General features: G+C 47.1%; 1 protein-coding gene across 1 annotated transcript in view; it reads left to right on the plus strand.

Annotated features, from left to right (window-relative positions):
• Positions 1–16,202, plus strand: part of LOC135896660 (uncharacterized) — a 64,573-nt gene that overhangs the window by 25,693 nt on the left and 22,678 nt on the right. The window contains exon 6 of the mRNA XM_065425145.1: positions 643–902. Coding sequence (XP_065281217.1) covers positions 643–902 — 260 coding nt within the window. The remainder of the gene's footprint in view (positions 1–642; positions 903–16,202) is intronic.

Below are 16,202 nucleotides of genomic sequence, written 5' to 3' on the forward strand. Positions count from 1 at the left end.
AAAGCCATCAAGGTGTGCGTGCCGGAACACATTAGGCAGGAAACACTGCTGTACTGTTTGTCGTGTTGCTAAACAACTTGCGATATTGCAGAGGCTGCAGGCATCTCGCAGCGCTCTGAGAAACACTAGAGCTGATGATTCCTTCTGCGCAAGGGGGATGGGCTTAGTGACAAGATACTATCCCCCAGAGATGCTCCGGGAATTCGTGAAGTTGATTTTACAGCTAAAGCTTTAAAAACTTGCATTAATGAAGTGCCACATACTGGAAGCACAAAAGTGCACAAATATTGTTTCATCTGCCATAAGCTTGTGTCCACAAGTTGTCGGCATATGAAGTAGCTATTCCATAAAAAGTATTGCAGAATAAGAACAACTGCAGTGGGAAAAGTGCGGAGGGAGACTTATAAATGGCCGCACTACTTGTGTAGTTTCTGCAGCATTGCCTGCTATGTATGAAACGAAGTGTGTAACACCACATTAAATTTTGTTTAAAGTGTTTCTCAACCTTTAATCTTCCTAAGTACCACACTTTTCGTGTGAGAAGGTTGTGACAGGGTCTCTACAATGTTGGAAGTGTGCATCAGTATTCCTTCAAGGAAATTTCACGTCTACCATCGTCTCTTCTTCTGTGCTGTCTCGCAGGTACTTCCTCTCAATAAACCGTACAACAGTCCCTGCAACCAGGTCCTCCAGCAGATCCACAAAAAAGGAATTGTCGCAGACACACGTGGACACTCATTTCACGGAGGACTCGCTTTTCTCCATGCAGAGGAAGCACGTCGACCTAGACGAGACATTTGTTTCACCCGGACTTTTGCAAGATTTCAAGACGCCACCTGCGGCCACAATTTCGGGCTTGCCAGGTGCTCTGGAAAATGGTGGCACCCCTGAAGTTAAACAAGGTTAGTTTTTCACAGCTTTTGGCTGACATACTCCAAGTACTAGTTATGTTTTGTTCTTCACAAAAGTGCTATAATATATTTATTATTATTTATTATAGGTTAGAATTTTAATTAGTTCTTGCCCAGGTTGGTGCACTGGAAAAATATTTCACTATAGAACTTTGTCGGGATGTTAGTTTGTCGTCAACCTCTGGCAATAGTATGTTGCTTAAAATCCACTTTCAAAGTGAACCTTTTTCTGGCTGTTCCCTCCACTTTGCATGGTCAGCTATTTATCCAAGCAACGTGGGCTCATCCCACAGACAGTGTAGTCAATGAAGGTGAGTCGGTGGGCCAATACTGATACCAGCGCACAATACAAGTCCTCGAAAGGTTTTTATTGTGGTTTGTAATGTCGACTGACCCTGGTGGCAGTGTAACGGGGCAACATCTCTACACGTCATAATATTGACCAATGGAGCTAACCAATAAGCAGCTTCCCATTGACAAGCTATAGCTTCACTTTGACAATCATCCTCCAGTGTTTCTCTTTTATGCTGACTCACGGTGTCTGTGCATCCCGTAGTCTCGCCATGCTTCGAGGTGCACTTCTCGTAATGAATTTCAACCAGCGGCATCGGCACCTATTTCGTCGTACTGCTATTGCTTTTGCTGAGCCCTTAGCAGACGTTGCTGAATGCTGTGTGTCTATGACAATGGACAGCCCAGCCCCGGCATCCAGCAATATTGACTTCAATTCAGGCCTTTCAGAGGAAAAGCAGAAAGGGCTGCAGAAATTGCTGCAGAAATTGCTGCTTCGGTTTAAAGAGTGCTTTACATCTTCTTCTAAGGTATGCCAGATGCCTATCACAAGACACTGTATCACCTATGACAATTCTCATCCTATATGACAACTACTCTACTGCTTTTCGGCGAAAGAGAGCAATGGGATTAATGCACGAGCCTAAGAAATGCTTGAAGATGATGACGTTATACAACCGTCCCAAAGCGCTTGCTCGTCGCCGGTGGTCCCTGTCAAAAAGAAAGACTGAATGCTTCAGTTTTGTGTTGACTGCAGAAAGTTTAATAATGTCACAAAAAAAGACGTTTATCCGTTTCTACCGATCGATGATTCATTAGATTGACTGCGGTGAACCAGGCATTTTTCATCCATAGATCTGAAGAGCAGATATTCGCAAATCAAAGTTGATGAATGAGCTCAGGAAAAAACTGCCTTTGTTATCCTGGATGGACTGCATGAATTTAAATTGCTCCCATTTGGCCTGTGTTCTGCACCAGCAATGTTCCAGAAAATGATGGACACTGTTCTGACCGGTCCGAAGTGGCACAGTTGTTTAGTGTATCCAGATGATGTTGTCGTGTTTGCGGTGTCTGATGGGCAAGACGCAGCTTTCACCAAGCCCCTGCAGGAACCACCTGTCCTTGCTCACTTTGACGAGGATGCTGAAACCGAAGTGCATACCGACGTATGCTACATCGGTCTTGGTGCTGTACTTGTTCAACACCAGGATGGTGTTGAGCGAGTGATCGCTTGCATCAGTTGCACTCTTTCACGTGCCAAAATCAACTACTCTACCTCTGAGAAAGAGTGTTTAGCAGTTGTCTGGGCCCTCATGAAATTTTGGCCTTATCTCCACTGTCGCCATTTCAAGGTGGTGACAGACCACCATTCTTTGTGTTGGTTGGCCAATCTGCGAGACCCATCCGGGAGACTGGCATGATGGAGTCTCCGTCTGCAGGAGTTCGATATTGCCATTGTCTACTAATTGGACAGCAAGCATAAAGATGCCGACACGTTATGGCACTCCCGTCAAACCTTGCAATAATGACATGCACGAAGATGGTGGATTCCTTGGAGCCCTCACCGCAGGCACGTACCCAGGATTTTTTTTCGGGGGGGGGGGGGGGGGCCCACCACCTTCATCATCATCATCATCATCATCATCATCCTGTTTTAAGTCCACTGCAGGACGAAAGCCTTTCCCTGCGATCTCCAATTACCCCTGTCCTGCGCCAACCGATTCCAACTAGCGCCCACGAATTTCCTAATTTCATCACTCCACTTAATCTTTTGTCGTCCTCGATTGCGTTTTCCTTCTCTTGGAACCCATTCTGCAACCCTAATGGTCCAGCGGTTATCTAACCAGCGCATTACATGACCTGCCCAGCTCCATTTTTTCCTCTTGATGCCAATTAGAACATCGTCTATACCCGTTTGCTCCCTGATCCAAACAACTGTCTTTCTGTATCTTAATGTTATGCCTAGCAATCTTCGTTCCATCGCTCTTTGCGTGGTCCTTGCTCTCAAACATCTTTGTCAGTCTCCGACTCTCTGCCCCATATTGGCAGAATGCACTGATTGCACACCTTACTTTTCAATGATAATGGCAAGCTTCCAGTCAGGAGCTGGCAATGTCTGCCGTATGTGATCCAACCCATTTGTATTCTTCTGTGAATTTCCTTCTCATAATCAGGGTTCTCTGTGATTAATTGACCTAGGTAAGCGTGCTCCTTCACAGTCTCTAGAGGCCCACTGGTGATCCTGATCTCGTGTTCCTTTGCCCGGCTATTTATCATTATCTTTATCTTCTGCATATTAATATTCAACCCCACTCTTACACTCTCTCTGTTAAGGTCTCCAATGATTTGTTGTAACTCATCTGCATTGTTGTTGAATAGAACAATGCCATCAGCAAACCGAAGGTTGCTGAGATATTCGCCGTCGATCTTTACTCCTAAGCCTTCCCAGCTTAATAGCTTGAATTCTTCTTAGCAAGCCGTGAATAGCTTTGGAGAAATTGTGTCTCCCTGTCTGACCCCTTTCTCTATAGGGATCGCCCTGCTTTTCTTGTGTAGAATTAAGGTAGCTGTAGAACCTCTGTAGATATTCTTACGCGAAAGACGAGTCAGTAAGGTGAGAAACTATTTTTATGTTATATTTACAACAACGCTTGCAGCGCTGACCAGTTAGATTCACAGCGCGAGCCCAGTTCGTACTTCCTCCTCTTTTCTGGAGTGATGGCACCCACGCGCCTCGTTAAAACAAATACCACACGCATGTGGCAATATTACTCCGCCAGTTAATCACAGAAGCAAACAAAATCATCGTCATGCGGCTTTATCAAAATGGCGTGGTGCTTGATAGCTCCGGATCGTCCGCTGTTCTTGAAGAGTCTTTCCATCGGCGGAAGCAATGAGGTGTGCAACAGACATGGACAAAGTGCACGGAGTCTGAGTATATTTCACTCTTCAAAAGTCTGCGGTACAGTTCTTTTCTCTGCTGAGCCGGTTTACTCATGAAACTTCACTGCCAACTGAAGTGAAACTTGACAATAAATAGTTGCAGCGAAGCAAGCATTTGAGTTCAATAAAGAATTAGGCTTTCGTCATTCCACTGTAATAGGCGAGGGAAAACGTGCAAAATTAAGCGCTAATAATTTTGCTTTTTTGTGGTTACCGCCTTATTTGGGTGACAGGAAAAGTTTGAAGTACGGATTATTTGCAGCCTCGTGGAGGAACAGTGGCTGGTTGTAATGAGGGCGTGGGCGAGGCTTCATTGTAGACTTAAGTTGTCTCCGACTATAGTAACATTTTTTGTATTAGCTCTGGAAGAATTATAGCAAAACCTATATTTGCAGAACAATCACAGTTCTTTTGGATTCCTCGTTTACTGCTCCAAGTGCGAAAACGACTCGTGTTGTTATTTGGGAAGTTGCATACTGCTGTGTGGCCGCCAGTCCCATACAACCGCGTAGAGCGCAGGATACTGCTATTGTAGACGTACTGCGCCCACCGCGAAAGGTTAGAAAAACACCCACATAAGCACAATAGAGAAGTGGCGACGTGAGGCGGTTCGACCGATAACTGTAGAAGCGTCATTCAAAACACGTAATTGTTCTCCGCTTCCGACGGCGTTTTCTCTACTTCCTTTTTAAATAAAAAGATGTTGATCCATAAATATTTTCATAGGCAACGGTTATATTTGTTAGATTTGTTGTTAAATTCGCTTTTCCTTGAAGTTTGGTTGTTGCCTTGGCTCTCTCCCTTAGTAGATCGCTTGATTTCTCAACTCCTTGCGATTTTTGTTTGCAGTTGCCAATTTTGCATGAAAAGTGCTATACAATTAGGGAAAAACCAGACGAGGTAACGGGCGACAGTCATCTTGATTATGGGTTTAAGGGTTATTGCAGGTTTTCGTGATGGACGCTGTTTCACATTATTTTATTTCCCACCTTATCTGATCCACATCACGTGTATATGACTCCGGGCATCTGCCAGCGTCGCGGCGAGCTGTCATTCAAGGAAATATTGAAGCAAAAGGAAAAGTTAAACGCAATTGGCGTTTTCTCCACCCGCAACTCGTTCTACGAGAGTACAGACCAGCTTACTAACAGCCGCATCCCTTTCCTGGTCCCAGGATGAGCCTAAACAAAGAAGGTTGAACTAACAAAAGCAACAGCTATGCGCGTGACAGTTGAATGGATGGTGACAAATGAACGCATCTCGAGTTAATCGCGCGGGCGCCGAATCTATGAGAAAACTGGCCTTCACATCCCAAGAGATGCTGATAACTATGTACCGCCATCTAAAAGGAGTGAAAAAGGCAGCATAATGCTGACTGATGAATAGCTGCCAAGTCTCAACATTGATCTGGCAGCGCTTTAGGAATGTGTGAGGAGTGGTGGCGTGGGTGGGGAGGGAGGGGAGGGGGGGGGTATGCCATTTGATTTCAAGGTGGGCCCGGGCCCCCCCGGGCCCCCCCCTGGGTACGTGCCTGCCTCACCGCATCTGACCGGACCTTACGGCAGTGTGAGGACACCAAAATACGTCCTCTCATCGATCACCTAGAAGGCAAAAATGTTACAATACCTCAATACCTTTCTCACAGTCTCTTGACTTTCTGCCTTCGCAAGGCTGTCCTATGCAAGAAAAACTCGAGTGCCAGTGACAAAAAGTATCTGCTGGTTGTACCTGCAAACCTCCGTGATGACATTCTCCTTGCCTTCCATCGTGGCCCCACATCTGGAGACTTGGGATTTTTATATACTCTTGCCAGAGCATGGCAGATGTACTACTGGCCCAGACTCTCTACCATGGTCAAGTGTTACGTGGAAAACTACCATGAGGGCGAAGGCAGAAAATTGCTGTCTATAAAGCCTGGGGGAGAGGGGTCTCTCCAACCCATCGCACCACCTAGCATGCTGTTTGATCAAATCGGCGTTGATCTGCTGGGACCCTTTCCCTTGTCAGCCACTAGAAACAAGTCACCACGGACAATCTAACATGCTACGCCGAGACGAAAGCTGTACACTGTGCAACAGCCTATGAAGGTGCGCAGTTTTTTATAGGAGTCATAGTCCTCAGACATGGTGCCCCATCATACGTCATCATCGACAGAGGAACTGCTTTTACAGCCCAACTGATAGAGGGCATCTTCAAGCTGAGCTGCATGCAGCATTGCAAGGTGACTGTCTACCATCCTCAGACCAACAGATTGACGGAATGGTAGAACAGAACCATTGCTGACATGCTGTCTGTGTATGTAGACGTTCAGTATAAAACATGGAATCAGGTCCTGCCATACGTTACATTCACTTACAACTCCACCGTTCAGGAAACCACACGATTCACGCTGCTCTATCTTGTCTACAGGCATGAGGTCCAGACCACGCTAGATGCAATGCTTCCGCACGACATCGACGCTTCACTTACTGCCAACGCTGTGCAAATTACTGAACACACAGAGGAAGCTCGCCAGCTTGTGTGCATACACATCACGAAGCAGCTGGGTACAGATGCACGGCGCTACAACCTATGGCATCGGCAAGTCGAGTACCAGCCAGGTGTCCAAGTCTGGTTGCGGACTCTGTTCCGTCGCCAGGGGTTGTGTGAGAAGCTGATTAGTCGACACTTTAGACCTTTCAAAGTGCTATGTTGCATTGGGGAAGTAAACTACGAGGTCATTCTGGATGGTGCTGCTTCGCCTCGGCGTCGACAGCACCACTCGGAGATAGTCCATGTTATTCGCCACAATCTGTATTTTGTGCGTTAAGGGGGCGGAGTCCCGACCCTCACGCGACTTCTACACTTTCACTTCGCATAACGTCCAGTGTTGTCCGGCACTTCATGTGCACACACTGCTCTTTTGTTCTGTGCTCTCTAGTTTAGTAAGCATCGGGCCGATGCTTTTCTTCTGCCGGGGCAATAATGCGACAAGGTCAAATGCCAGACCTGTGCCCCGTTTCTTTTATTTGAAACATCCTCCAGGAGGAGGGAAAAAAAGTGATTGAGATTATGTGGTAGTGTCTAATATGTATAACTTCAGTACTGGGCGACTGACTATGTGGCCGGTTGTTGCAAGGTGCATCGAAACATGCTCATCCAGGATGCAGCGAAGTCACTCGTCACATTATCACAATGTCGCTGACGTGAATCTGCGATGAAGCTTAGTCTGGGGTGGTAGTGTGCTGATCTGAACAGTACAGTTGAACCCGGATATATTGAATCTGAAAGGGATTAAAAAAAAGTTCGATATGTAGCTAATTTGATATTAAAATAATAGGCCCTGAGACAAATTGCGGCTTACCAATTGGTGCGTCTGAAGGCCGCTTAGTTACTTCACGCGACTCTGGAAAAAAAGCAAGCACACTTTATTTTCGTGAAAAAAAAATTTTTCATCTTGATTTGTTTCTTCTGTGAAATGAAGTTGAAGATGCTTATCTCAAGCTTGTCAAGACTGTTGAGGTGCGAAAGCCGTGTGCTTTCCATACTGCTGCATAATGACTCCACGAAAATCGGAGAGAAGGAATGTGGATGTTCGAGATAGCATGCGGACTAGCCTAACAGCTCGACGGGGCTCAGCTGACTGCACACATGAGGCATGCAAGAAGCGCAAAAAAAAAAAAAAATGTTACAGTGGTGTTCCATTTCCACTTCGTGAACACGGGTGATGCACAAGCTTACCGGTCACCGTGTCGCTTCGCCTCCTTTCTCCTTCCCCCCTTCGCTCAACGCCTCTTAGACTTTTCTCTAGGTGGCATTGCTTTGCCACGCGCTTTAGAGTCACTGGAAATAGCGTGCTGTTCGATACTTTCCTCCCGCTGATTCTTTTCTCCATCTCCTGGTACCAGAAGACTTTGTGCACTTTGAGGTCTCTGGCATGCTGTCACGTTCAATATATTGAATATACTGGTGAACGGGAATTCTGTATAATTGTGCACCAGCCCTAGACATTTGCATGGGATATTCAAGGGAATTTTACAGCTGTTTGATATACACAATAATTCTTTATATGTGGGTTCGATATATCTGGGTTCGACTGTAACAGGTATGTGCATTTCAATCTCTGGCAAAGTTTCATGATAAGATGCTTCTGGTACTAAGCACGTTGTTGTAGCTCAGCACAAGTTGATATCTCTGCTGTAGAATCACTTTCCGTCATGGTGACCGCTCGTTTTTCCAGCAGAAAGTGCGCTGGAGTTAAAGGCTGCAGTTCGTTGGGGTTGGCCTCAAGGTACGTAATGGGCCTGCTCTTTATGACGACTTCAACCTCATATAAAATCATCGTGAGGCTTTCTGTGTCGAGGCTACTGCGCCCTAGAGACTGCTTCAAAGCGCCGTTAGTGGATCGAATAAGGCACTCCCACCATCTGCCCCGCCAGGGAGCTCATTCTGCTATAAACTTCCAGTGTATGCACATTGTGGTGGCGTATATTGCAAGGACAAGTGCCTTGAAGCTCTGCACACGATAACGGAATGTCTGGTTGTTGTCCGAGTAAACCGTTGACGGAAAACCTTGCCGCGCGACTAACCGATCAAAGGCAAGCAATGTGGTTGCCGCAGTCATATCTGACGTTAGCTTGAGGTGGATAGCACATTATGGTGGATGCAAATGTCAGAATGAAGGCCTTGACAAAATAACCAGCTTCACGAACATAAAGGGGCTCACAGTAGTCGATGCCGACAACTGAAAACGCGCATACCTGTTATTGCTCGGGTGGTAATGGTGCTGCTGGGGCACACTCTGCAGTCAGCAGCCATCTTCTGCAGGGTGACTTGTGATAAGTCTTTATGGTCTTCCCTTTCGTCCCTTCACCAGCCAGAATCTTTCCCGAAGCTCAGTCAGTGTGACCTTTGTCAGGATTGGGGGCTCAATCCCATCGCTCGTGATCCGTTGTCAAGATTGGAGTCCGGTATGAATTCGAAGGTAGCTAGCCCATGCCGTCGTCCAACTTATCCACGCTGAGGACGTTGATGAAGGGAAGAACTGCTTCTCATCGAGAACGAGGAATATGGGTTTATTTACAGTATTTAAATCAGTCTAACATGACTGCTTGAGAAAAGTGCATCAGTCTAACATGACTGCTTAAGAAAAAGAGTGTCAGTCCAACATGACTGCTTAAGAAGAGTGTCTCGAGCATTCGCACCACAGCAGTTTTTAAACACTCGGTCCTCCCGCGATACAAGGTGACACGAACGTTCGTTTACTCATTGTCAACTCGCCACCGCCCCGCAGGACAGTTTACACACACAAAGGCACCCACGGGCGAATGTCCGGAACCGACGTCAGAGGGGAGCCGTTCCGGGTAGCTCGGAGCCATTCTGGGTAGCTCGTTGTCCTGCGTCCCGGTCGGTGCGTGGTAAGCAACATAAAACGGCTTTCCCGCGGCAGCTCGCGCACGCGTAGCAGATCAGGTCCGCGCTGGGGAGTTTGGACACAATAGTTCGCCCGCTGAACTCATTCCGTCACAACGGCGATGAGGCTAGAGGAAGGCGGCGGTGTCAGCACAAAGCCCGCTTCATCGAACACATCCTAGCTGAAGCGACGGAGAGTGGGGGATGCGCGTCTTGTTCCCCGGTCGTAACTGGGTGGCAATCTTGCATTGCAGCTCGCCATTCTTAACACCTTGATGCCACCATCAAGAGTGCGATGAGCAGCTTGCATGAGCAGTGGGTGAAATTGTGATTAGCAGGCAAGAGAATGGGATTCCTAGTTTCCAGTACAGGCATTGGGCAGGTCCAGTAGCTCACCAACACGAAGTAGTCCATCTGCGCCCATGAATGGAGCCAGGCGAAGGACTGGTGATGTTGATGGCAGTCCTACCTGGAGAGCTCAGACCTCTGTTGTGAAAGACTGTCCTTGCATAGTGCATAACCAGTAACATTTGGCTACTCTTTCACATAGGGCGAGGAGAACATGGCTGCACGGATTCTGTCGCTGCTAGCAGACACTGATGGAATGCTAGATGCACGCTTTGACATTTTCTTCAGAAAGTCAGCCTTCGTAGTTGAGTGGTGGGTTTGAAAAAATTAGTGTTGTTGCTTGCCTTCCTCTAACACTTCGACCTGAATTCGCAAAAACAACAAAATGTCTTTTGCCTGGTGTGTTCTTGCTTCAGGAGTCGTGCTCAGGTGTCGTATCCTGGGTACCCTCCTCGTTTTATTGCGGTAGCAACTATATGGATACTCCAAGCGCATTTCTGCCGTCACGATAACATCGTCGCCGTGCTCCATACAAGCGAGTGAAAGCTTGCGAGGGTCAGCTGACAATCGGGGCTCATTCTCGCATGCGTGCGTCGAGTGCATGCGTCGAGTGCCGGTAGCTTCGTATGCACTGTGCTGTCGACGTTTAGTTCGTGTTGAAGCGAGAGACAACACGAAGGTCAATTCGCCCGCTGCCGCTACCGCGCTGCCTTACTCCAGCATTTTGAGAGCGAGTTTCCGCGGTCATCGAGCGCGATGTGTTCATGTTTACCTGTGCGCGCGGGACACCGTGATGGTTAATTTAGTTAGTAAACGAATGTTTGTAACTTCATGCGGCCGATAAAACTACTATCCTTACTTCGTATAGCTGTCTACTAATTTGCTATTGCAATCTATGCTTCGCCTTTCGGGCGAAACTGCGACTTTTTTCTTTTGCCGGTACAAAATTGCCATGTCCTTAAGCAGGCACCTCATCAGGAGTTTGCTGAACACCACAGTATCCTGATTAGGTGGTACTCCCAGGCCTTCGAGCGCGCTTACGCTCTCTCAATATCTTGACAACGATGTGGTAGTTGCTATCGGCACTAAATACAGTAAACTTCCGTTAATTAGATCCTGAGGGAACAATAAAATTGGTTGAACTATCCGGCGGGTCGAAATAAAGAGCAGCAAGAACGCCGAAACACGCCGTTAATTCACTTGAAAGCATTTGCCTTCAAGGTTAGCTTCGCCGCAATACAGCTGTGTTATGCGGTGAAACATACAAAGCGGGGGGAATGGGGCCATTGTCACGCGACATAACAAGTGTTCCTTATTTACACACGCGCATGCGCCATCTCCGATCACAGTACGAGCACCGAGACGCCTGATAAGTTTACCGGCAGGTTTTCAGAAATTTAGAAAGACCTCTGCTCTTTTGTTGACATTTAATCGCTTCATCTTACCGCCTTACCTTTTCACTAAATTTTCCAAAACACACATGGTCTTTCTCCGCCGCTCGGTGCACGGCGCGTGTGCGCGCGTATAAATAAGGAACGTGTATTGGGCATCGCTAGTGGTCTCATATACTGGACACGCGTAGCGGGCGAAACGAGGGCTCAAATCGCCACAGCAACGTCAGAAACATCACTGAATAGCTGCCAGTATGCTTATTAGGCCTCTAGGTGCCCATACTGTTACTGGAGAAGGCGCGTGCGCGTCTACACGTATTATGGTCCGTGATAGAGGCCCCTTTCCATTCTTGGTATGTTTCACCCCATAAAAAAGCCGTATTGCGGCGAAGCTGACCAGTTAAGTTCGAATTATCCGGCGAAGGTCAATTTTCAGATTGAAGCAACGGAAGTTCGGGTTCGGGCCCATAGAAATGTCTGGACACTGGCTGGAACCTTCAGTCTGGATCGACTTAACCGAAAATCGAATTAATCGGAGTTGAATTAACGGAAGTTCACTGTACTTGAATTTTTCTGTAAGTGGCAGCTTGTGGTTTTCGTGGGTCGTTGCACTGTAGTGATTCCAGAATTCGTTCCACTGACGTATTGTTCCAATTTTAGTATATGTAATTTGGAAGTACATATACCACTGACGTAAATCAGCAGCATACCTAGGCACCTGTAGCCTCGGGGACGCGACCGACTGTTAACTTGGTGCACTGACCTGGCCTTGCAACACAGCAGCCTGCCTGTTGCTACTCTGGCTGGTTGCTGCCTGGTGGTTGGACTGTCTGCTCGTAGATTGGCCGCCGATGTTGGCAGACTGTTGGTGTTGCTCAAGGACGACTGGGCATCGGAGATTGTGTAGAGGATCTTCTCATTGTAGTCAGCAACACCCTCGAGTTCGTTCTCTGCAGAGTCTTCTTCAATAAAGTCGAGGATATCCTTAATCAGCTTGCGGAGCTCAGCTTGCGTGCATTTGAAAAAGTTGATGCGCCGGCTGATATCATTTACCTTGGAATCGGTGTTCTGCAGAAGTTCTGTCAGGAGCGTAATATTTCGAGACACGCTGGCCCTGACAGTTCCACGCACCTTTCGAAGATATCGGGTCACTGGGTAGTCCATGGTTGAATGGGTAGTGCATCAGGCTGCTGTGCTGAGGGAACAAGATTCGAAACCAACCATTGGGCCAACTTGAGTCACTGAGTATATGGCATGGCAGTGTGTACATATGTTCAATGAACCTCTTTTACCCAGACATGGGTCACTGCAGAGCTGTTCAATGAGACTCTTTGACAGTGGCTTGGAGCACTGGGTATGTGCCTCATAGCCTTTACCACTCTTCAGTGATGTCTTTGACACCAACATGGGTAGCTAGATAAGTGCCACTGGAAACGTGCCTCTCTGCAACGACGAAAAAAGATCCCTTAAATATCTTTGGTGCTGAGCAGAACAGAATCCCCATCACAAGGGTCTGTGGCGTAACTTAAGCCCACACGTATGCTGTGCCTGCTGTACCTCGGGAGGAATCTAGTTAGCATCTACAAGAGACTTCTGCCAGTGCACAATCACTCCCAGCCGCTCCTGGCTAGCAGTTCTTTGTATTCAGCGCTACAATGTAGGCGCAGTCTGGATTGGCCTACTATCGATGCCGGACAAAGCCTGTCCACACTACATAGCACAGCCTGGCTGGATCATGCGATCATGCATTCCATCCGTGCCATGCACAGCTGTGTCTACTGTGTAGCGTAAATGCTGTGGCCATTGTAGGATGCAGTGACGAGCTCTCTTGCTGTAACGGCATAGGCAGGGCATTGCCGGGCATTACCTCCACTGATGCTTCTCTGCCCTTCCGGAACGGAGGACATTGAGAGCTAATGAGAAATGTAAATATCACGCTCAAAGTATCAACGTTCATTCTAGGTCTTTCTGAAAAATTGTTTTGCTAATATGTTCGCGGGAGTTACCACGGTCCTTGCAAGTGTTTTTGAGGCTTAAAACAGTGGGGTTTTCCACTCCTATGAAAAAAAAAAAACTTGGCAGTTGCCAAGTCAGTATTAGCATAGATTTTTTTTTCATTTGTCTACACTCAGGGCTATAATGCGTTAAAGAGAGGAGTGGTAACAGGATAAATAACCTATTCTAATAGACCAGCACAATGTCAAAGACAGCAGACCGTAACACTTCTGGATCAGTGATGGAGACCACGGGAGTGGGAAGATGATTCCTGTGTTGGCTTGTTTCAGGAATAAAAAGTTAATTTGCAGAGAGTTCCTTAAAACTAATTACGTAGCGCTATCTTTCCTTGTCTGTCTTTCTTTTTTTTTCAAGACAGAACCAGCTGCACCCTCTAGAGTGTCTAGAGGGAAGCTGCAGCTTTGTGTGCTGTCCCCTTAACTCTCAGGCTATTACTCCCTAGATAACTCAAGCACCCACCCTTGCACAACCCCTACCACTCCTGAGTACTCCAACCCTTTTGTGTTTTTGGCGTATTCCCTCCCTTTCCTGAAACAGCTCGTGCAAAAAAGAATGTTGCATAGCTGTTGTGCCATCTATGGAGACGTAATCTAAAGACTCAAGGCATGCAAGTTAAATTCCTGACAGCAGGTGGAGCAGATGTCTCAGTACTCTGTTGCTCTGTCTCAGCAGAGCAGCCATGGTGAATCAGTGTGGCATGTCCTTGCACTCTTTGACAGACGAAGGGGTCTAGGAACTGGGGATGAATTCTTGATTGGAACAACACAGCAAGAGAAAAGCGTGTTTCTATATAGCTTAATATGTCTGCTGAACCAACCCCTTTAAAGAAAAAAAATAGCAGTAGCTGAAGCTCAGTGGGCCTACAATGGCTAATCAGTGTAGCAGGTCCTTCAGTACTTTGTCAGATGAAGGAATTCATGAACAGCTTGAATTCTGAACTGGTAAAAAAAAGACGACAGAGAATCAGATTATATGAGTGTGAAATGTTCTCTGAATCAGCATGAAAAAAAAATGACAAGGGCTGAGGAGCAGTTGGCAAAACAAACCATCAGGGAAAGGTTTAATCCTTCTCTAGTCCCTGTTATGAGCCTGCATTGCCCACGTCAACGAATCTTTCCTCCATTTTGCACCTTTTGATCGTCGACACAGGATAAGCCTGCTTCTCTGTTGTCACTTCTTGAAATGGGGAGCTTTCTTTTCAGCCTGGTATTATTTCACATAATACTTCATGATATTCTCCACTTTCGGTGAGGTCACAGTGTACCTTGAAACTACTGCATTGAGCTGACCTACCCATAAGCAGCAAGTAGTACAAAAGATTTGTTGACATTCAGCATCATGCTCACTGTCACATGAATGCAGCTATCAGTGAAACAAGCGAGAGAAGAGGTGGAAGAGTCTTGCCAGAGCCATCGCAGCCATTGCTGGTGCACCTCTTCTTGTGGCTGGCTAGTCGTCTTCTCCCCTTTAGAAGTACCTTACCTATATATACTGTGCCGAGGAAAGCACATGTCGCCTTGGAAAAGACAAGTTCACTTGTCAAAACGTTGGCTCCCGCTTTTACCTTGTTCTCGTTTTGCTCATCGTCTTGAATTTCCATCTCCCGCCTTCCCCGTGTTTTCCATGGTAGTCTGCAAGTTATACAAAAAGTATTTGATTTGATTTGCTTCTAGCACTATTCGATTGGGTCTCGAAAATCACTGTTTGCATACCCCTACACATTCGCTTTTGTTACAGGTAAAGGGCTGGGCTGCCAGAGATGGTGTCACAGGCTTTCTGTGCCATGTCAGAGTACTGACAACATAGTGACTCTGAAGCACAGCAACAGGCCTACTGTGCTCAGGGTGTCTACCAACTGGGAAAACCGGGAAATCTCAGGGATTTTGAGTAGTCTGGAAAAAGTCAGGGAAAACTCAAGGAATTTGGTCCTCTATCAGGGAAATTTAGCGGCAATTTTATTGAAAGGGTCGAAAGTCGCGGTAATGCTGGCTCGAGTAACAGACAGGAGTCGTAATGAATCGTCTTTGACGCCCTGTCGTTGGCAGGAGGAGTTGCCTGTGCACAGTCAACGAGCGACTTTCCGGATTCCCGATAATTTGGATGGCTTCGCGGCGCCACCTCGTACCCCATAGTGTCAACGTATCAGAACGTGTGAAATTTCCGACGCAAGAACTCTTTGCCGTCCGATTTTCCGGACGTTTTGCCGCGACCGCAGGTCCGAAACGGCATTAATCAAAGGCACCACCGCTGCCGTTTTGATTACTTCGCCGCCTCGAACCGGCACTCTCGCAAGCAGATCCGCTGGCACCCGTTGCCACCACTGCGGCAACGCTAGGCCTAGCTGCTTCGACGTTCGCTATGAAGCTTCTTGCCATTGGGTGCCGAACTTTTTATTGAAAGAATTCGCTGCTGTCAGCAATGGCACGGACTCCACCTTTGTGGTCCTCGCGATTGGCTTTGAAACTTGGAAAACACGGTGCGTTGCATAATGCCGGTTCGTGAAAGTCAGCTTCGCCTCTGCACAGAAATGTTACTCGGTAAAGCCAGAGTCCTTCTAAAAACATGGAAGGACTCTGGTAAAGCTTACGGAAAAGTATTGCAGTGAAGCATAACAAGCGTGGGATACAGTATGTATATCTTAATTATGCACGCGGGCACCCGGCATTTCCTGTCACAGTACGAGCACAGGTATGCCTAATATGTGTACCGACAGGCCTTCAGAGCGTTTTTGAACGTGCCTGTGGCGGTTTGAGCCCCTAAGGGCAGTAAATGACACGCATTTATTTTTTTCCAACTGGCCGATTTTTCTGACGTTTTCGCGGCCCCTAGGGAGCTCGAAAAATCGGTCGTGGACTGTGCAACTGATCAAGATGCTTCAAATGGTCCTTGGGGCGAACGAGTGGCGGAAGGC

This window comes from Dermacentor albipictus, chromosome 3, assembly GCF_038994185.2.
Source record: "Dermacentor albipictus isolate Rhodes 1998 colony chromosome 3, USDA_Dalb.pri_finalv2, whole genome shotgun sequence".
Taxonomy (NCBI): domain Eukaryota; kingdom Metazoa; phylum Arthropoda; class Arachnida; order Ixodida; family Ixodidae; genus Dermacentor; species Dermacentor albipictus.